The sequence below is a fragment of the Tenebrio molitor genome, chromosome 1 (genome assembly GCF_963966145.1).
Source record: "Tenebrio molitor chromosome 1, icTenMoli1.1, whole genome shotgun sequence".
Lineage (NCBI taxonomy): Eukaryota > Metazoa > Arthropoda > Insecta > Coleoptera > Tenebrionidae > Tenebrio > Tenebrio molitor.
In genome coordinates this window covers 38,080,092-38,102,263 of record NC_091046.1, presented here as the reverse complement: position 1 = coordinate 38,102,263, position 22,172 = coordinate 38,080,092, and the positions used below count along the sequence as shown (strand labels likewise).

The 22,172-nt window shown below is 35.5% G+C and overlaps 1 protein-coding gene across 1 annotated transcript; it reads right to left on the bottom strand.

Annotated features, from left to right (window-relative positions):
• Nucleotides 1-19,521: 19,521 nt before the first annotated feature.
• On the bottom strand, nucleotides 19,522-21,757 carry LOC138141147 (KRAB-A domain-containing protein 2-like). Its single transcript, XM_069061813.1, has one exon. The coding sequence runs from the start codon at nucleotides 21,457-21,459 to the stop codon at nucleotides 19,882-19,884; it is 1,578 nt and encodes a 525-aa protein (XP_068917914.1). The 5' UTR covers nucleotides 21,460-21,757; the 3' UTR covers nucleotides 19,522-19,881.
• Nucleotides 21,758-22,172: the final 415 nt, after the last annotated feature.

Here is a 22,172-nt window from a genome sequence, read left to right as displayed (position 1 = left end):
TGATCCTTGCATATCTTCCCACAACGTCTAGATAAATTAGCATAAAGTCGGTGAAATGGGCCCGCTAGAATGAGACAGTTACAATAAAAGTCCTTTTTGTTTTATATCGAAAAGCGGATAGCGATACACCATATTTGAGATTAGGTAATTTTCATAATGATTGAATTTTTTCCTTCAATATTACTTTATCATGGGCATGACCGTACTAAGCGTCGCGTTTAATAGCCGGGAAGGTGATAATTATTTGAGTAAATTGGCAAAATTGGTCATTAAATTTCCATAACTAGCAGGGAACGATTTCCCGAAAGAAATATAGTAAATTAAGGTTAAGTTTTATGATTGTGCCGCTGTAAAGGATAAGGCGGTCAGGACTATCGCGGGATAATGATGTCGTTTATATGGAGATCCTGTGCGTAGATGACGCTCACCCCGGTTGACTGAGGTAGTGAGGTGTGTGGCGACATATGTAACATCTATACGAAAGGGAATACAGTTTGTTTCTGCATAAAATTTACGTGAAACAGGGAGAACAGTCAGATCAAATAAAATATTTCCCAAATATGGAATAAATTCCATTTTAATGAAATAAGTAGCGGCACAAAGGACGCTCTTTTATGGAATTTTCAAAGTGGAAGTATTCTTTTGTGTTGAGGACCAAAAAAGGAGCATAAATCAAAGACGTAACAATAAAAATCAAAAACGCTGATTCAATAAATCAGTACATTTGTACATTAGACGTTGCGCTATTGTCACTTTGAAGAACTATTAAATTAAAGAGAAGTTTTTCGTGCAGTTATGTTAGGGAAAGTTTTGCAATTAAACTTAAATAAATCGTTTTAGTTCATCACATGAGAGAACACGATTGAATTTTATTTGTATTAAAAATAAATCAGTATTTATGGTTTCGCCGGAAATGAAACCAACTTCACATTTTCAACTGGTGGAATTACGACGATACGAAAGTGACAGAGGTGGAGGCGACTTTTGTTGGAGGAAAGACAGTCGAAGGAATGTAGGATCTATATCGCCTTACGTTATATTCAATTCAACGAAATTTACTGTCGACGTTTGTATGCCAAGGTAATGTTTCGTGCTCCAACCGATACAATACGTTATGTGAGCCACAGTAAAGAAGTCTGAAACATTTGAATATTTTATCCGGAACTTATGAGAAACGTAAGTGGAGATATGCATGAAAAGTGTTAATCCGGTGGAGTCAGGACGTTACCGTAAATAAATAAATCGTCTAGGCAGAACAATGAATTGTGCGAGTTGGATTGGAGCTTGTAAACATCGTGTGTTTGGCACATGCAAGAGCGCTACCATTCCGTGTCTATTCTGAGCCGTAATTGCTAAATTTGAACGAGTGCGCCACCAAATGAATCGGAACTATTTCCGGGAACTCCAAATTGTAAAATTATGTCGTCTTGTTATCTTCGTAATTTGCGACAACGAGACATTGAGACGTACGTAGAGCACGCACGGGGGCAGAAGAGGAGGGCGCCTCCGGAATATTTTTATTAATTTGAGAAGTTGGAGCGGTCGTGGTGATTGGCGTTTCAGTGTCAAAAACATATAATCAGGGTTTTATTGAATGAGTTTGGAAACGTAAAAACTTCTTTCAACAAGTTCGAGGGGCAGTTATTGAATATTAGTTATCAAGTTAGACAGTCGAAATCGCTTATGGATTAGACGAGCGAACTTTTAGATGAAACAATATCCGCGTTGTCTGAAGCAGTCGAGTCTCGGTTTCTTTCTCCACATATCGGGATGCTCTGCCGTCCTGTGCACGTCCTTCAAAACTAATAATGGAACTCGGCTCGCCAGAAAAGAAACTTGGCGAAGTTGTACAAGATATTACGGCATCTTGTATAATGGTTGTCGACCGTTTATTACGAATCTGCGACACATATTGTCTATCTGCATCGTTATTCTAAGTGCAATCGGCGACACGGCGAGAAAGACGGAGGGCGTCCCGGAACCGCGCGCCCGGAGTAAAGGACGGACTCGGGCATATTGTCGCGGACAGCTAAGACACGCCATTATTCCTTCGTTAGGATTTCCACGCTAAACTTAGACCTCACATTAGTTTTTATAGCGTCTAGTTATTGAACATTTGTCAAGGGGAATATCACGAATTATAAAAATTTATTTCCCTCATCTCTCGACGTTCCACGACAAATATATATCTCCTGCTTCCGTTAAGGTGTTCTTAACATTTTTTACGGGCCCCACAAAATGTTACATTAGCATTTGATAAATGTTCTCTTAGAAAATCTAAGAGATTCCCTCTAAATGCCTCTATTAAATTTTTTATCTTTGCAAGTATCTTCTCAACCTTTTTCGCAATTCGCCGATTTGTGACAGTCAGATGCAGGATTATTGTAAATGGATTAATAATGTTTATGGGGGAATTATCGATTGCGGACCCCGCAGAGTTCATCCCCCGAGTTAAAATGAAAATTAAAATTATATTAAATAAATAAAATCCCAAAGGATTTCTTGTAACGCTGCCGGTAAATTTTATTGCCATAACTTCCGAAAATTAAACATTTTTTACAATTTTAATTTATGGATGAAATGTGTGCCGTTTTCCCTGAAGCAATTAAAGAAAAATCCAATGAAATACCACCAAGAAAGTCAGCGATTATTTCCCGTTGAGTGCTTTTTAAGTACTACAGAGTGTTTTATAATGCCATCGCATTATGTTATGAGGGTATAAGAGAAATTCCATAATCGAAAAATTACACGACAAATTGGCACTAAATAAAAGTAATGTTTACGTTGCATTAATAAAAGCGTAATAATGTCAGCTACTTAATATTGTCTGGCGCTTTTGGAGGAGATTTGTCTTTAAAGAAGATTTGTCTTTTTGTTCAAGAATTAAGAGAAAAATCAACTCAACCCGTTCGCTAATAGTAGATTATGCACCGAAGGAGTGCAGTGCAGTGCATGATTTTTACCCGAGGTGCAGTTTGTAGCCTGAGGGCGAAGCCCGAGGGTTCTACAAAGCACCAAGGGAAAAAACCATGCACTCCCGAGGTGTATATACTATTTGTTTGCACGACCCAACGGTTTTAATTGAAAAAAGCCGAAAGGTACACAGTGACCATTTTTGTAACCGTACTATCTAAACATTTGTGCCATGATGTGCCGTCAACGTAAATATTATTTTCCATATTACTGTAATGAATGACAAAGAAAATACAAGTTAATAAGCAACTGAATACCTATATACTATGATGCGATTATCTTCACTTCCCAGCAGAAAAAAAATGTTCTCCTGTTTTCAAGTTTATGTTTTTTACAATATTCATGACCCATTTGTGATTTTTTGAAACAGTTGGAACAATAGAATGTTATATTTCTTTTGACGCATTGCGTCTTTTGTTCTTAAAGTAAGATCGTTATATTTACCTTTTACAGCAATCAATAATTTACCTTTTTTAGTCAATAATTGTCGTGACGTTTATGTTAAGAAATATCTAACAGAAAATTAAACACTTTTTTTTTGCCTGTTTAAATGCTGAAACTCTCTAAAACCTCCTAACATTATTTTTCAACCTTCTAAGCGTCTTTAAATATTTTTTCCAATAATAATAATAAGTTAACCCTCGGCCATTGTATGTACCTAGAAGGCCGTAATCCCTTGGGTGTCCGTCCGCCGGTGGTGGAACTCGACCATCAGATTAGGAACGAACGATGGTCGAACTCGATTACACTGTCATCAACAATGTAGGGCACTTAATTACGGAAACAAAAGATTTTCTGACAACTCATACCTGATTCTGTTGGTTTACAAGTTGTGGGCACTTTTTAGGGCAGGATGTGTTCAAAATTTAAAATAGACACTAACGACATAGTTAAGTTTCCAAAATTTTAAATGGGGGCTACTATTGATGAACGGTAAAACCATTATGTGCAACCCACAATACATTTCCAAAGTTAACATAGCAATTTTAAATATCTAATTTTAAATAAGCTTAGTTGATTTTTTTAGCTGAATTCTCGTTTAGTTAAATCTAATTGTTTGACGTGTGCAAATACGCTGTATCTTCGCACGAATAATTTTTTTTTTTTAATTATTATTATTATAACATCGTATTGTTGAAATTATGAATCCATGATGGCTTTACCTCTAATAATTTTATTTGTCAAAACTCACATTTACGAAAAAGTTAAAATATGACGATTAAAATGTATTCGAACGATGAAAAAACAGAAGACGTGATTCTGATTTATGGCGAATGTAATAAAAATGCTTCTGCCGTTGCGCGTTTATGCAGACAATAAACATTTTCCCAAAAACAAGTTCATTTAACCAAGCGAATGGCGTTTATGTCAAAATTTAGGAAACTGCACAGCTAACTATGTTTTATCTTTTTTAAATCAAAAAAGAAATATCCACGTTAACTTAGCCAATGTATTGTGGGTTGCATTTTCAATTCCGTCGGGCTCATTGTCACTCGTGAAATTGCAGATACAGAGTGACTTTGAAAGTTGTGCAGATATTTTAACCGGTGGTAAAACTCCACAATAAGTAACGATTGAGCCAATAATGCTTTACACAAATGTTGATATTTTTCGGGAAAAAGAGGCTAAAAATTTTCAAAAAAAAGTTTGCGAACCACTGAGTTTTATGAAAAAATGGGTAAAAAAAAATCATAGTAAACTTTTTTCGTGTCATTTAATTCCAAATTCACAAATGGCTTTGATCTATGGCGAAGCCCGTGGATTCAGAACTAGCACGGCAAATCTACAGTGAAAAGTTTTCTCAAAGGATACTTCCTAGTTCACGAAATTTTGTAAACGTTGTGCATCATCTTCCGGGCGTTTTTAAATGAATAAACTCGATCTTGACCACCAACAAGGAGATCACAAAAGAAGAAATTCCTCAAGAAATTGAAAATGCACCACAAACAAGTACTCGGCGTGTTGCAAATCACCTGGGAGTTCGGTTTTCTTGGACGCGTCGTACTGAAGCTTACATTGCAAACGATGGCAGGCATTTTGAGTAACTTGTTTGAGGTTTCATTTTATGCTTTTACTGTTACTAACAATTACAGTCTTTTTACTTTGTGGTTTAAGCCTTTGTTTTTTGTTTTCTGAATAAGTTGCAGGCACTATTTTATCGTCACTTTACAAATTTGATCAAAGATTCATGATGAAACTCAAAAATATTTTGCGATAAAAACCAAACATAACCTCGAATGACAGAGAAACTTGACATTTTAGGTTGATCGTATGTCATAACTGCCTGCCAAATTTGAAAATTTTCAGCGGTTTCCAAACAAACTGATTCCTTTGATTCTCTTGTAAACCATTAACATTTGTAAAGAGCGATCAAATTAATTTGTAGTCGAGTCACAAGTTAAATCTCGACATATCAATCGCAAAAGACATACGGATTCAAATCCATGGATGACTCGATTATAAATTAATTTGATCGCTCGATATAATATGGCAAGTTGGGTTATTTTGCCTTCTTTTAATACCTACTACCTCAGGTTAAAATATCTGCACAACTGTCAAAATCAGACTGTATTACGATACTCGATCAATTTATTATCCAATTCTTGTCGTAAAATGACATGTTAGAATACTTATATCGTAAATAATTATTATTTTACAGTTTGTGGAAGTAATTAAGTATCACTTAATTTGCTGCAAATAAAAAAATTAAAGAAAAAAAATTCTGATGGTTCATTACGAGTTAGATTACAACACTCGCTGCGCTCGTGTGTGCTTCTAAAAAAGTAGTGGTTTATACACATGTATAGTATAATTCAGAATAAGTAGCATCGCGGTAGGTGTTGATTCTCTAAAGCGAGCTTTATGTTATGTCAAAAAATTTTGCAAACATGTGAAACCGTCATTACTTTATTCTGAGGTTATGCGTTACATAATTTTGACATGGTTTTCGCCCACAGCAGAGATACCCCCAGAAAATTAATACACTTTTCATAAATGAAAGAAGGAAATTCCAAATATTATAACAAGAAAATAAACACAAAACGATTCCATTGATAATATTAAGGCCAAATTAAAAGCGAAGGTTACCAACAGCATTGAAACTAGGGTTATTATTAGCAAGGGTCTTGCTGCCAACGTAAATTTGAATTTCCAACGTCTACCGCGATGCCACTCATTCTGAATTATAATATAGCATAAATAACTGTTTACATGTATCTAACTTCTGGCTCGACTTATTTGCCATTCCAAGAGACAATAAAAAATCGTTCGGAGTCCATTCTTTATATTATTTAATTATTAAACTTCATTTATTTTGTTAAAATCAGTAATTTGTTCAACGAGTGATTAAAATCGTAAAAAATAGCACAATTTTGAGTTTTTTAATTTTCGGTTTTGGGATTAATAAAATTAAAATCAGTTTTTATGTAGGTTCGAGTCTCGAGTAAAGGCGGTTATTAAAATGCGCAACGATCACGAGCATTACAGCTTATGAGTTTTCAAATTACTCCAAAATTGCCAGCATAATCTTAATGAATAATTAAATTGTTAAACATGAATAGCAGAACTTTATTATGGAAATACAGAACATGCACATAAAACCTCGTACAAAGTGAACTCGTACCAAGAAATTTCCAAACTATCTATTAGCGAATATCTGTCATATAATTCGAAATAATTTGAGGAATGTTTTCGGTTTAACGTATTTGGAAAACAAAGCATTAAGTTGGTGGGACAAGTAATTGGTTCATTGTTTAATTTGGTTTCTGGATTCTGAAGTAGCGATGGCGACAAAGAAGGAATGCGAATGTGGTTTAGGCTTTCTATCTGAGAAGTCTTACAATTAGTTGATATCAAATTCTGAACGCGCGTTTGATAATTACGTTATCTCCGAGTAGTTTTTTCTGTTTTATATCAGATCTACTGGCAAAAGATTTACACATAGATTCATACATATTAAAACGAAGCGGAACCAACTGAATATTAATAAAGTTTTTGCCCCGTTAAGTGGTTGTTCAACAATATCGCGAACACGGGCGATGCTTGCGAAAAGGACGCTTAATTATTTAAAGTCTGATAACTTGGCGAGTTAAACTTTCAATATACATAATATAATTTTTAATGAACACGCACAATATAAAGTAGATACGAGTACCTACGCTCGCAAATGAACAAATACAGGAACGAAAACTTTCGAATAAATCGACTGGTTGTCGTCCCTGGAGAGCCGGAATATTAAATTTGTTTGATTAACAGTTTTATGTTCTATTATAACGTTAGAAGATGATCAAGAACTCCCCACTAAAAGTTTATTGCCGGCGTTGTACTTCGTTTCAGGCGCAATCATTTTAAAAACTCCTCTCGACTGATTAAAAAACTTATTAATCACATATTTATTTTGCTTTTATTATTTCACAGACGTTAAACTGATGATGTAATGTAAGTTTATACTCAAGACGATTGCCGTTGCAACGATAGATGTTAATTTTGTTAATTGCACTGTGGTGGCCCCGGAATGCACGAATAAATTTAAAAGTAATTATACTAAAAACCCACTTTTTAATTACAGATAATTTTAAATATTCGCCCAGTTCGGGAGATAAAAATTAAAGTTAAATAAAAATTAATGTCCATATTTTAATTGCCCTCTAATTCTCGTTAAAAATGGTGTAGGAATTGGACTTCCGAATTTGCATAGCACGTTTTATTTACCTAACATTGCGCACAGTGCAAAAAGTTTTCAAAGTAACAGAACTCGGAGTAAATACAGTTTTCAGCTGGAAGACAGTAATTAGCTAACCTAAGTAATTGCTCGTTTCCTTTTCGCCGATTCAATTCAATTAGCTTTCACACTATTCCGCTCCATTTGTGCAAAAACTGAAACGAAAGTTTTTTTTATTATCCACCTTCATCTGAAACAAGTGCTTGCTCTCAAACAATGGATTACCGGCGGGAAGGGCAATGTCGCACTGTTTTATCCAAAGAGTGGAAAACCTTTCAAGACAATTGTGTGCATCTTTTCAGATGTTCGTACCGAATTAATATGCAAGGATAAAAAATATTCAGAACATTGTGACTACAATCTTGTTCCTTTTCACGAACGCCGTAAAATTTCATGGCCTGCATAAAGTATTTCTTCTAGGATAACAGATAAAATTAAACATTTTATGAATATTTTTATATATTAATTTACGATCGTATTATGCTATTTCGTGTAAGTCTAGGGGTTTCGTAAAGTGCATGAATAAAAAATGCGTATACGAAAGATGAAATAAAACACATCGTAAAAGATAAATTGATCTGCTAACGATATACGATATAGATATAAAATGCGATCATTTCGTATAAAAAATATTTTATTGCAATAGTTATCCTGAACGCTATGAAAATTATTGACGTAATAGTGCGTTGGTGTCCTTGTGTGACCGACATTACCTGGCTTTACAACGAACTTGATTGAATCAGTGTAAACATGCGATAAAGTTAAATCATTATAAAATCTATTTGTTATTTAATCAACCATCGAATCAATCAGTCGGTCAAATAATGCAACTTTTGATCGTCTATTATTACTTAATCACTGCAACAAGTAAGTTCATTCCAACTTTAACCATTAAGTGAATTTTAACGACGCTTTCGAATGGGATTTAAATAAGTTGGATTGATTTACATTCTTCCAATTGAAGACAAAGGTTTTCGAATATACCGTCTGATTGTCGGCGGTTCTTCGTTCATCTCGATTTTAATTGTACTGTTGCAGCTAACTTTGTTTTAAATGTCATCATTATCTATTTATAAAGTGCGTAGTGTTTTTATACGTTGCTAACAGCATTATTGATAAATGCTAGTTAAAAAAATGACATTTTAATTAAAATCAAGTTTTTTCAGTTTCAAAATGATCCATAGTTTCAGTTTTTAAGAGAAGATGTCGTTTGAGCATTACATACAAATTTAGGTCTAATGGGGAATAAAAAAAAATTACAAAATAGAATTTTTTAAGAGGCAATATACTGGCTGTCCCAAAATTCGCGGAAAAACTCAATAAGGCATCATGTCATAAAATAATAATAATTATTATTATTTAGTTGAGCTTGCCAACAGGTAATGACCTAATTACAGGCAAGCTATCATTAGTTAAGGTAGTAAGTGGAATGAGTAGCAGCAGGATACTACTCTCCCATTAGGAATCACACTTACTGCCAGCTTATTTATATCCTTTTAATTATGAGAAAAATAATAAATAAATTCTACAGGGTTATTCTAAATGATTGTAGTCGAAGTAGGCCATGCCCATGTTATTACATTTTTGCCGCCTTCATGTGAACTGGCAGTTTTGTTGCTGTCACTGTCATTTTTTAGGTGAAAAGTGCGGTGTTGAGATTGTTATTTGTTTTTGTTAAATTAACGATTGAATCCAGAAATACTGAGTTGTTTTGCACCCAATTTATTAACTCCCGTGTGTGAACGGTGTGTACTCCACTTATTCACATCATTTTGATGTTTTTTTTTTTTATGTGGTGCGGCAACCATAAATTTTACATTCAGTTTTCACGCCTATTTCGACTACAATCATTTAGAATAACCCTGCATATCTTTTAGATTTGAAGATATGGGGGCTTGAAAGTTGCAGGTTTGATCTCATTTGTTTTGAATATTAAAAAAGATATTAACTATTTGTTTTTTACTAGCCAGTTATACCGTGCGATCAGAAATTATTTGGGTCAAAGTAGGCGTCGAGATTTTCGACGTATGTCCGTAAATGCTCTGGAATGCCGGAAGTACAGGGTTATTCTAAATGATTGTAGTCGAAGTAGGCGTGAAAACTGAATGTACAGTCGCGAGCAATAAATTTTGGGCGTCAAGGTCATTCTTTGACGCAATCGAAACTGCTCCATTGTAAAACAGTCGTAAATGTCATAACCTATCATCATGTTGTATGACATTAATTGTCATTTTCTTCTCATTTTTTTGACACTTTGTTGACATGGGCATAATCAGGCAGGGAAATTTTTTAAATTTGTGACAATCTAACCAAATTTTGAAATGACATTGACGACCAAAATGTATTGCTCGCAACAGTAAAATTTATGAACAGAACAACAGATCTAAAAATTAAAAATTTGAGTTGTGTAAACATCGCTTTTTTAATAAAGGTTATGTACCTATGCATTGTATAGGTTTGATTTTTTCTTTGGCCAATAAAACGGTGCGTTTATCAATATGCACTGCAAAGTGTTGAGTGGTCCTTTTTACGTGATGGTCAGGATGTTGATGCCGCCGTGTCCAGCTTTTACTCGGTACTAAACGGCGTTTTTCAGCAGTATGTTCCATTGAAGAGATCCAAATCTAACAGTTATCCTGCGTTCTTCGATAGTAACATAATCAGGTCGCTGAAGTTGAAGGATGCTGCCAGGAAAAGATACAAAACTTCTGGGTCAACTGTTGATTGTGAATCATTTAAAGCTATAAGATGTAAACTCAAGACCGACATCAGAACTGCTTACAGCAGTTACGTCAAACGGATGAACAGCGATATAAGATCTAACCCCCGACAGTTTTGGGCATTCATTGAGGATAAAAGAAAATCGAATTTTATTCCGTCTGTCATGACTTACCAGTCTGAGACCATTACAGGTCCGCAAGAGATTGTTAACGGTTTTGCGGATCATTTTTCTAATTTTTTACTCCTGTTAAAAATAACACCTACGTACCTCCCGCGTCCAACAACACATTTAGTCTAGATTCGGTGACTGAGGAGCAAGTGCTGACTGCTATTAGGAAGCTGAAGCCGAATATGACCCAGGGTCACGATCAAATCCCGGCGTTCCTGGTTCGGGACTGTGCCTGTGTTTTCGTGGAACCGTTGGCAATCATTTTTAATCTGATTCTGAAGTCTTGTCAATTTCCGGAAAAATGGAAATATTCTAAAATTTGTCCTGTCTACAAGAAGGGTGTAAAAAAGGATATATGCAACTACCGGCCTATCTCAATTATCCCCAACTTCGCGAAGGTCTTTGAATATTTACTTTTTAATTTTTTTAGCTTCAATGTTCATCCAATGATATCCTGCTGTCAGCATGGATTTGTCGGGGGTCGTTCCACTGTAACGAATTTGTGTACAATCACTGAATTTCTAAGTGGTGCTCTGGACGAACGGCGGCAGGTGGATGTGATTTATACGGACTTCTCTAGTGCATTTGATAGCATAGATCACGATATATTGTTCAAAAAACTTGATTCCTTTGGTTTCTCCGACAATCTGCGGTTACTCCTTCGGTCATACTTACATGACCGGTATTTATATGTATATTTGAATGGTTTCAAATCCTACTTTTTTAGACAGGATTCCGGAGTCCCCCAGGGATCAGTTCTGGGTCCGCTGTTTTTCAACATCTACATAAATGACATCGTGGAATCCTTGGACTTGCCATGTTTGCTTTTTGCCGATGACATGAAGGTTTACTCGTTGATTGGTTGCTACGATGATGCCCTACGACTGCAGGATGGTATCGACGACATCGTTCGGTGGTGCGTTGACAATAATTTACATTTGAACTGCGCCAAATGCAAGGTGGTCAGTTTCACCAAGAAAACTAAACCTCTTCTGTTCAATTATAACATCAACGGCAGAATACTTTCGCGTAGTAATTTAGTTCGAGATCTTGGTGTTATTTTTGACTCCAGGCTGTCGTTCACTGACCATATTGAGTCCATCGTCAACTCGTCATTTAAGTCTCTCGGCTTTGTTTTGAGGAACGGCAGAGAATTCTCGGATGTTGACACGTTAAAGCTGCTCTACTTCACCTTCGTTCGATCTCGCTTGGAGTATGCATCATTAGTTTGGTCGCCTATGTACAACAATCACATAGCCTCTCTAGAACGTGTTCAACGCAGGTTTTTGAAGAATGGGGTACATATGTTAACTGGTAGTTACCCACCCAGAGGCCATCCAAACGATCTTCTTTTGGGACAGCTTGGAATGTCATCACTACTTTCAAGACGTGCTGAGCACTCAGTGGTTTTCCTGTTCAAATTGATCCATGGTCTTGTCAACTGTTCAGATTTATTATCGCAAGTTACTTTTAAGGTTAATCGTCCGGCTTGTCGCACGAAAAACACATTCTCTCTTCCGACTAGACGGACAAATACTGGACTCTCGTCGCCCGTCGTCCGGATGATGATCAATTACGGAAACATTGAGGATACGGTTGACATATTTTGTTGTGGCATCGATGCTATCAGGAAGTGCTATCTCAACCCCCTTGTTCGAGACCAGCAATAGAATGCTAGTTGCTTGGTATGGCTTGAGATGGTTTTGTTAATTCTCAATGGTGGTTCCACCGTTTCCTTTGGTTTCTGCTTTAGCTTTGTCTCTTAATTCATCAGTGCTTAGTTGACCTATAATTGGGACATCCTGTTGGTCAACTTATCAAAAAAAAAAAAAAAATATCGCAATCCCGGCTCTTAAATGTTGCGCTGTAGTCTGTTTTTCAGTTAAACCCATTTTTTTCGCATTGACTTTGACACTGACAATAACGTCTGACGTTGTAAACTTTGATTTACAACACTAAAATTTTGGCTGTACGAGTTTTTTTTTGACCAGTGATGAAAAAATTTTAGCCGTCACTGTCTTGACATTCATGTAAAGTGTAAATAAACCTTTAGGAACCGTAACCCCACTTCCGATTCTTGTCATTTTGACGTGCATATTGTTATTCTGACAATCAATTTAAACCGTTTAAAGCTCAGATATTCCAAAAATCCGATATGAATGAATAAAATTAGAGCAGTCGTACATAAAGTCCATTCAAAAATCAAAAAACCATCAACGTCGCATTTTCCTCGATAATTACTATCGGCAACGCTGTCTGGTGTAAAATTTGGTGACACTTGTAATTTTGAGGTTAAATGTTTATTAAGTGTCTTGTTTTTCTGGGCATGTTTAACTAAAAATAATAAGAATCAATAAATAAATGAAACGTGCTGCTAATAAAACAATATAAACGAAATTCAAAGCAAGTGAATTTTATTTTGAATAAAATAAATGTCATAATTTATAGTTACCAACAAAGTATGAAAAAAATATCTACCTAGGGTTTTTTAAATTTTACCAACCTAAAGTAACAGGTGGTGGTTTTTTGATTTTTGAATGGACTTTGGATAACCTGAGGTAAACGTCTGTGTATAGGCCTTGCCAAACCCAAATAACCACCACCTGTTGAATTATGTTGGTGAAAACAAAATTACACTAAGTGTTTAATGGCGATTTTGATATTACTAGGATGCTAGACCAATCAAATCTAAGTGTACAGCGTTGCCGGTTGATTTTTTGGGTAGAATGCAGTGTTGGTGGTTATTTGGCTTTGGCAAAGACTATAGTAGAAAATGACAAAATAATAAAATAAAAATACCAATCATAATCAAGACGGTAATCATAATGACAATAAAGTATGGTTTACAATTTTTGTTTTTTGAAGGGACAGAAATTGACGGCTAAAATTTTTTCGCCGCCATAGTACCTGAAAAGTGACAGCGAATAACGTTTTTCCTGTTTATTTGGGCAAAGTCTTAAAAAACATTAATTAATTGTAAATTTTGAGGTTATCGTTGACAGATGTCAAGTTAGGTAACTTGATTTTCGAATTTGCGAATAACAGTGCAGTGCTGTTGGAACTTGGAACCTACGAGACAGCGGCACGATCAAATTAATGCTAGTAACGATTGACTCATTCATTTAATAACCGTTCTTAAACCAAAATCATTTTTCATCTTGTTGAAATGATTGAAATTAAAAAATAAATCGAGTTTGCTTTGGAGCCTATGCTATAGCATGGGTTGCCATAGGTAACACGCTGACTCGATTTATTTTTTAATTGATCCCACCGTACATGCACACCTCTACTCGTTACTTCATGACAATTAATGTTAGATGAGACAAGTTAATCCATAATTTTTCAATTTTTTTGTTTTTCGCAGACGCATTTGGCCATACATTTTTTGAAACAAGTGGTACGATTGGTATTTGATATTAATTTAATGCAGGCATGCGATTTTCTGTTAAGTTAATTTATTGGGTCATATTGTATTGTCCTGCGGACAAAATGTGATTTCATCATCAGTCATCACGAAACGATCTTGAAGAGTCTGAAACAGTTTGAACACCTCGGTTCCTCCTGCTCAAAAAAAATCGTGTTAAGCCTTCGCTTCTTGGAACAAAAGCGGAATAGCTTTTTTAACAAAAAAAAAATTATTTTAACTTAAGTCTTTTTTCTATCCAATTGCTGTTGATTGTACAAACATTGCATCATTTTCAACTACCTTAAGTAAGTTTTTTTCATAGTTTTCGTTTCCTAAAAGATTTGTCAGCTGAGATTACAATTACACCAGCTGTAAAAATAATAGGAAACGTTTCGTCTAACTAATATTAAATTTTTTCTAATTTTGACATATAAAGTGACACTTTTCAAAATTAATTGACGTTGGGAAACGTCACACTTTTCGTAACTGGTTACGAAAAGTAAAATCTTTCCTAACTGGTTAGGAAAAATTTATTGTATCATCAATTTGACACTGTCATATTTTTTGTTTTTAAGCAAAATAACCGTGCCTACTTACCTACTTGATATTTTAACACAATAATAATTTATTATTAATGAAATTCATTACTTCGTTTAACGTTTGAAGAAACTTTTTTTTTTTCAAAATTAGAAAAAATCCAGTATGTAACACTTTAGGAAATGCAATTTTGTGTAACTCGTGTGATTTTGCGGGATCTCGCTGCGCTCGTCCCGCAAATATTCCACTCGTTACAAAAAATAACGCATTTCCTAACTGGTTACATAAATAGCTATTACATACAGTTTTAAATACCTAGCATTTCTTTCAAGTACCTAACGTATGAAATTGGGACAAATTTGCTAACACATTCAACAGGAGTTTTTATTACATTCAATTACATTCAATTTATTTAGGTCAATATTTAACTGGTTAATCAATTAAACTATTTTTCATTCTGTTTTAGCTGTGTTTGTAATTCGTTGTAATTTTATTAATAAAATTTCTACACAATTCAAAGTTCCATTTTATATCTTTACTAATTCGATTGATTTGATGTACACAACGGTAGTAAATACACGACACTTGTCGAATTATTAATAAATACATTTTATCTTCAACCGGTCGAAAATCGCGTCTTTGTGGTGGTTTACGAGTTGCAGTTGCAGCCTGTGAAGTAAAGGATTCAGCAATTCCATATAATTACTGTAAAGTGGAAAATTGGATGATTAAGTGAAGTGTAAAAAAGTTACTAGTCATGTTATACACAGTGTCCCAGAACTCGCGCCCCAGAGAAAAAAGGAGAAATCTTCATAAATAAATAATCCCAATAAAAAAAATTTCTATGTTGAACGGTATTCAAGAAAAGAACAGTTTAATTCGACCAATCAAAGCATTTTAAGCCATCCAGGTCTATTTCCCGTAATTGTTGCTAGGTTGCATATTTTATTACGTTTTCAATAAACTGACCGGCTATAAAACTTTTGAGAAACGTCAGTGTCAAAATTTCATTCAAATCACTTCAAATCGCTTTAGTACCGCCGTCGTGGTCAACCGTGCTCTTTCATTCTGCAGCGGATTATGTGAAAATGTTGATAATTTACGGAAAATGTGGAAATGTTGATAATTTACGGAGAATGTGAAAATGAAGTAAATCCACATGCTCTATTTTCAAGAGCATTTCAGCAACGATTTTATATAAATTTGTGGGTTGGTCTATTAGGGAATCGTGTGGTATGTCTTCAATAGAAATTAGTTTACATGTCAGCTAGGTAGGGTCTTTTGAATTTCCAACTTGCTTGAAGACACATCTTTTTTATGCTATCGGCTAGTTTCAATACGACGGCGACGGCGCACTACCACACTTCAGTCGACAAGTTCGAGAAATTTTGGATCAACAGTATCCTCATCGATTGATAAGTTGTGGTGGTCCACGACACTGGCCTGTGCGGTCCTATTGCCTTATTGCTGCAGGAGAACAATTCAGGAGTTGCGTTCAGGAAGCTTTTGTCACAATTACACTCCTGAAATGGTTACGAATTCTAAACTGAATCTTTTGCGACTGGCACGGTTATGCTTGCAAATTAATGGTGGCCACTTTCAGCACTTCTTCTGATTGTATTTATTTTTCGTTTCATAATCCTTTTTGGCTTGTGTTATACCTTTTCTTCCTGTTTTGTACGATAAGCTCACGTGCATTAGAATAAACAAAGTTGTGTTCAGAACCGCCATTTGTTGTTTTATTAAAAAAAATAAAAATACATAGATTCAAGTGATGGATGGCGAATGTGACATCTTGAATGACATCTGCTTTAACCTAACATGTTGATGTTGACACTTTAGCGGACCTGTCATCTGGCATTATTTAATTGTGACAATTTATAAACTTAGCAACCGATTTTATTCACATTAACACCTCAGAGTTCGCTTTCTGGAATTGGTGGATCTTAGATGTCTCACAACTCTCTTATGCAAGCCATTAGAATCGAGATTGTCGTCGGCATTTGTCTGTTTTCTCTGGGGCGCGAGTTCTGGGACACCTGTATGTGAAAATAATAATAATTTATTTAACGAGTTCGTTTCACTCATGTTTTAAACTGGCCCACTCATGCCAAAAAGGACCCGAATGAGTTGAATACAATGTTTTTTTGTTCGACGAGCACCTTAAAAACTCCAAATTCCTTAAAAGAATTTAAAATATACTCTCGTGTCAAAAATGGACTACTCCCTAGGATTTAGGGATATTCGTTACTAGGTTGCCATAAATTTGGTTAGGTTGGAGGCTATGTGGTTTCTGGTGACAAACAAAAGATATCCCAAAAATGTAAGACAGCAAATTCATTGTAACAGTTGTAAATGACTAATTTCTCGCTAAGTGATAGATGATTTTTCGTTTCACAATCAATTTTGGTTACTGGCGGCATATTTATTTGGATTTAATCTCTCAATTCAAAGTAACCAACCTTAGGCATTCAAAATAACTTCTGAAAATTCTAGTTACACACAACATGAAAAACGTTATTTCCCTAAAAGTTCGAATTCTAGGGAGCAATCCATTTTTGACACGAGAGTAGTTTCATCAAAAAAATGTTTTTTATTTTTGGCTGGTTACGTAAGTGACGCAATGATAGTAAAACATTGATGTACGAGTACGTAACTTGTGCGTGAAATATTTTTTTTTAGTGTGGGATTACAAGAGTCGCTACGCTGGTGTGTGTAAACTTTCCACTTGTAAAAATTGATACTTTATACTATACTATACCGCTTGGGTTTTTAGTTTATTTTTTAAACAATAATAAGACAATACTGTCGATACTGTAGTAACACGATGCTTTGCATTGTCAAGATGGACGTCGAGTTGGAATAGAATTAAGCATTTATTGCTTAAACTGGTGGAAATTAGTGTTTTGGAGGAGTTTGCGATAGGGATCATCGGATTAGAAAAGTGTAGTAGGGCCTAAATGTTGGACAGGTTCTAACTCATGACACGCACGTTACGAATTTAGGTCTGCAGTAAATAATTCCTCATTAAATCGTCATGTCGAAGGGTCAAGTTTCAAAGCTGTAACAAATCCGTTCGAGGCGGACAGATCCACCGACATTTCGGGTGAAAATTTTTTCGTAAATATTTAATTAATTTAAGTAATCGTCCAGCAACGGACACACGAATGTTTGAGTCGGTTCCGGTTCGGCGTCAGGTCGCAAAAAGCGCGGACTTCAAGAATAGTTTACAAAGTAACTTACCGATGACTTTAACAGAATTTTCGTGCAGAAGTTTGGTAGAGCAAACTCAATTTAACTGTAACTCGTTCTTGCTGGCGTGCAAGATGTCCAGGGGCGTCGCGCGGGAGGATGGGCACGCTGGGTTGACAACTGATCTGTTTTGCAAGTTAAATTCGACAACGGCACCCTCGCTGGGCTCTATGTGTCTTCGGAAGTTCATGCTGGTGGTAAAGCTTCCCTTTAACCCTCCGCCATTTGCAAGGGAAATTGTCTCTAATCAATTGCATATTAGTACTGTTTTGTTAATTACTGACAACATGCATTTGCTTACGGCGAAGTCATGCCGCGGTCCCAGAAACTCGTTTGCTTCGCCATTTGGGAATCTTCACCGTTTCACCTCTGCAGAGAACCGAACTGAATTATCGCCGCCTACACTAATTAGTTTCGCGAGTAATCACTTTGCTACTTTTTAGTTGAATCACGTTGAGATACCCCTGAGAAAATGCTGAAAAGTGCGGATTGTTATGGAGTTTGGGGAATTTTACATTCTAAAAATTAATTAAATCCTACTGTACCACTCCATTGACTTTATTTTATTCATTGTTATATGCCGCTGTAAATGTTAGGTCCGGTGTAATTAAATCACACCCTCGAAACCCGAGCTATTTTATTGGAGCCCATATGATACCCAAAGTCAAACACGTTCAGATGGGAGAAAGTCCTGCTATATTCTATACACTAGCCTTTGATGACCACTTTATTGCAAACTTGAGATTCACGACCCTTCTAACTATTCCATTATTATAATACAAAATAGATAGCTCTTTGACCCAACGCCCATTATTGCCCTTGAACCGCATTAAACATTTGCAATGCATACTACAATTACTCATATATAATTTCAAAGTGTCATATCGTTTCTATCACATTTTATATGTATAAATGTAAGCCATAAAAATTTTATAATCGGAAGGAAGGGAGTGATAAATATTTTATGGAATGTGTGAAATTTTGATATAACATAAAACTTTCAGAATTATCAGCTACAGTTGGGGATTTTTCTTTAGGAGGAAATCAAATTTCAAAATTAATTTCTAATGACTTGTTTGATAAAAAATGGGACCTTTTGAATGCTCAGATCTTATTAGAGACTTCTAAAACTCGTCGAAATTTTAAAATGATAAAGGGTTATTCACGAGAGACGCCCTGATGAAAATTTCGTTATGTGCATCCCAAAATTCAAGAAACCCCTAGAACTTGATATTTTGATTAATTCGAAATAATTATAGCAATCCAAGTAGCTTGGCGAATAAGATTAATCATGACACTTTCTCTTTGTTGAGGTTATGAGCACAAGTTTTTACAACAAATATGGATGTTGCCTATTTGGAAATCGCCGTCTGTAAATAAATGCAGCTTGCGCACCATTTTTTTTTTTGTATTCTTGAAAAATTATGATTAGTTCAAAATGTGAAAACTAACATGACAGATTATACTGACATGACAGACAGTAAGGGCCAGCAATCGTTGATTTAACTTAAATGTAGTTGTAGTTTGGATTGCATATGTTACCGTGAAAGACCGAAATCCGGTAAATGTCGAGATACACCGGTGAATGTCAACATTGTCGAAGTTGTGTGGCGTATGTCCGAAATATTGGTCAAATATCATTATTTCTAACTTACACCGGCGAATGTCGACATTCAGGATGCACTCATGGTGTATGTTGAAAAGAAACCTTTTTTTTTAAATGAAAACAAAAATAAAACTCTATAGGTTATATTTATTTATTAAAACAATTTGGAAAACAAATAAAGACATTGTTGTTGAACTTAAAACAAACAATAGGGCATTGTAAATCACAAAACACAACTAAAATAATATCAATATAATAAACGTACCTACACGTACATTTTAATTTTTAAACTGAAATATAAAAAAAAAGAAAAACACGTATTAACAATCTTATTTATTGCAACAACTTAAACTACCATGACACTTCGAATTGCACAAAAGCCCCTTGTTTTTACAGCTGCATTTAGCCGTGGAACACTTCCTTTTGCAATTACAACGTGTGTAGCCTTGCCCTCCACTTTTTGAATTAGCAGAAGCTGCTTCTCTTAGTGACATTTCTTAAGTTGAAACCTCGTCCATGGAAAGTAACTTTTCTTTACAAATTGCAAACTGATTACGGGTGAAAAGTTGCTTCAAGGTACCATGTTTGTTTGCTAATCTATAAAAGTCGGAATCCTCTATTCCAGCAACAACCGCTAACACATTTCGGTGGTCTGTACGACCACGGTCGACATCAGGGACTTGAATTCTTACGGTATCACCAATTTGGGCCGGAGGAAACTTTCGTTTTGAGGTTCGCAACATTTTTGTTGCTTGAAGTAGAAGATTCTCTTTTGCGGCTACTCTTTTTGAAGAAATTAGCTCGTGTTGTTCAGTCAGTGCTTGACATGAAGACGTACTAGGTTGCGGATCAGTCAGTGCTTGAGATGAAGACGTGCTAAGTTGCGGATCAGTCAGTGCTTGAGTTGAAGATGTGCTAGGTGGCGGATCAGTCAGTGCTTGAGATGAAGACATGCTAGGTTGCGGATCAGCTTTTGTATTTTGGTTATCCACGTCGCTTTCATCTAAAACATGGTCATCAATATGGTCACTACCCAAATTTTCTTCAAAAGTATTAACATAGGCTTCAAGGTGTTCTTCGGTTTCAATGTTTGCAATTTGCCCGCGAGGGAGAGATGACGATGCTATGCCCCTTTTTGGTTTAACGCCAAACAGGGCTTCATATGGACTCTGGCGTATTCCTTCGTGATAAGTTGTGTTTTTGGCGAATTGGACAAATGGCAAACCTTCTGACCATTTATTTGAATCATTATCTTGCATCCATGCGGTTAACATATTCTGTATGTCCTGATTGGCTCTTTCGACTGAGCCTTGTGTTTGACTGTGACGAGGCTTTCCGTGCACTATTTTAACATCTTTCCACATAGCGCATAGTTCAGATATGACTCGATTACTGAACTCTCTACCATTATCCGAATGCAAAATAGCGGGAGCACCAAATGTTAAAAAAATATTAAGAAGGTGATATGCTACTTCTTCCGCTCTCTTGCTTTTTAAAGGTCGTAACTGGACAAACTTGGTTAAATGGTCTTGATATACCATTATAAACACGTAATCGCCATCCCTGTGTGATTGCAAGTCTATCAAATCGACTTGACATCTAGAGTTCAATTCGGAGCTGACCATTGGTTTCACAACAATACCTTTTTTAGGCGCACTGTGTTTCATTTGACATTGTTTACACAAATTTAAATACAACATTATAACTTCATAAGTAATATTTTTGTATCTGACTTGCAATTCTTTAAGCATTCGTGTTCTTCCTCCATGACCTGTTCTTATGTGAGTTTCGGAAAGTATATTAAACTCATCATTTGTAACATAATACTGGATATTCGTTTCTCCTGGTTTTAATGGCACAATTAGCTTTTCTTCATCACTAACTTTTAAAATGTCAAAACGTTTTAAACGTCTGTAGTCCAAAGGTGTACTACACTTTCTTTTAGCAAAAATCACTTCAGAAACGATTTTAGAGTACCTTTCTTGAGAAAAATAAAAACAATTGTCTTCTCGTTTACTTCCAATTAAGGCATGTAACTTTTCAAAAAACTTATCACGATTCACTGCAGTAGCCATTGAACACAAATTATAATTTCTGATAAAAAAATTAAATTAGCAAGCTTGCACGCACGCTGTCAAACCTTGCGAAAGAATGACGAAGCCAAGAAACAAGATGCTGGAACCGCCCAAGAACTTGTTGCGACCTGTCGTTTCCGACATTCACCGAAGATCATTCGTGTTTGTCGACATATACCGGTCAAAGTCCGAATGTATAATAAAATTAATAAATGTTCGGTCTTTCACCAAGGCATTTGGTATTTGTCGACATTCACCGGCGAATGTTGACATTCACTACTTTCGGACTCTCACAGTAACACATATAACGAAATTTTCATCGGAAGTCTTTCGTGAATAACCCTGTATACAGGATGTCTCAGCTAAGACTTTCGAGCCTAATATCTCGGTTATTTGCCAACGGATTTTTATGAAATTTAAAATACAGATATTTTAGACGGCGAAGGTTCAATTAGTAATAATAAAATAACCTCAAGTTAAAAAATGTAATTTTAACACATGCTTCCTTTATTGAAAATTAGGCGCGATTATTATTAGATTGTTAAACATTAAAAAATAGGGGTCTACACAAACAATTAACTAAATCACTCGTCTGATTCAACGAAAATATTAGATTTTGTTGTTAAAAATTTAATGTAAAATTTGAAGGTATTTGAGCAGTTACCTTTTGAAACAATTGATGAAAGATTGCCAAGCAACATTTTGTACACCCT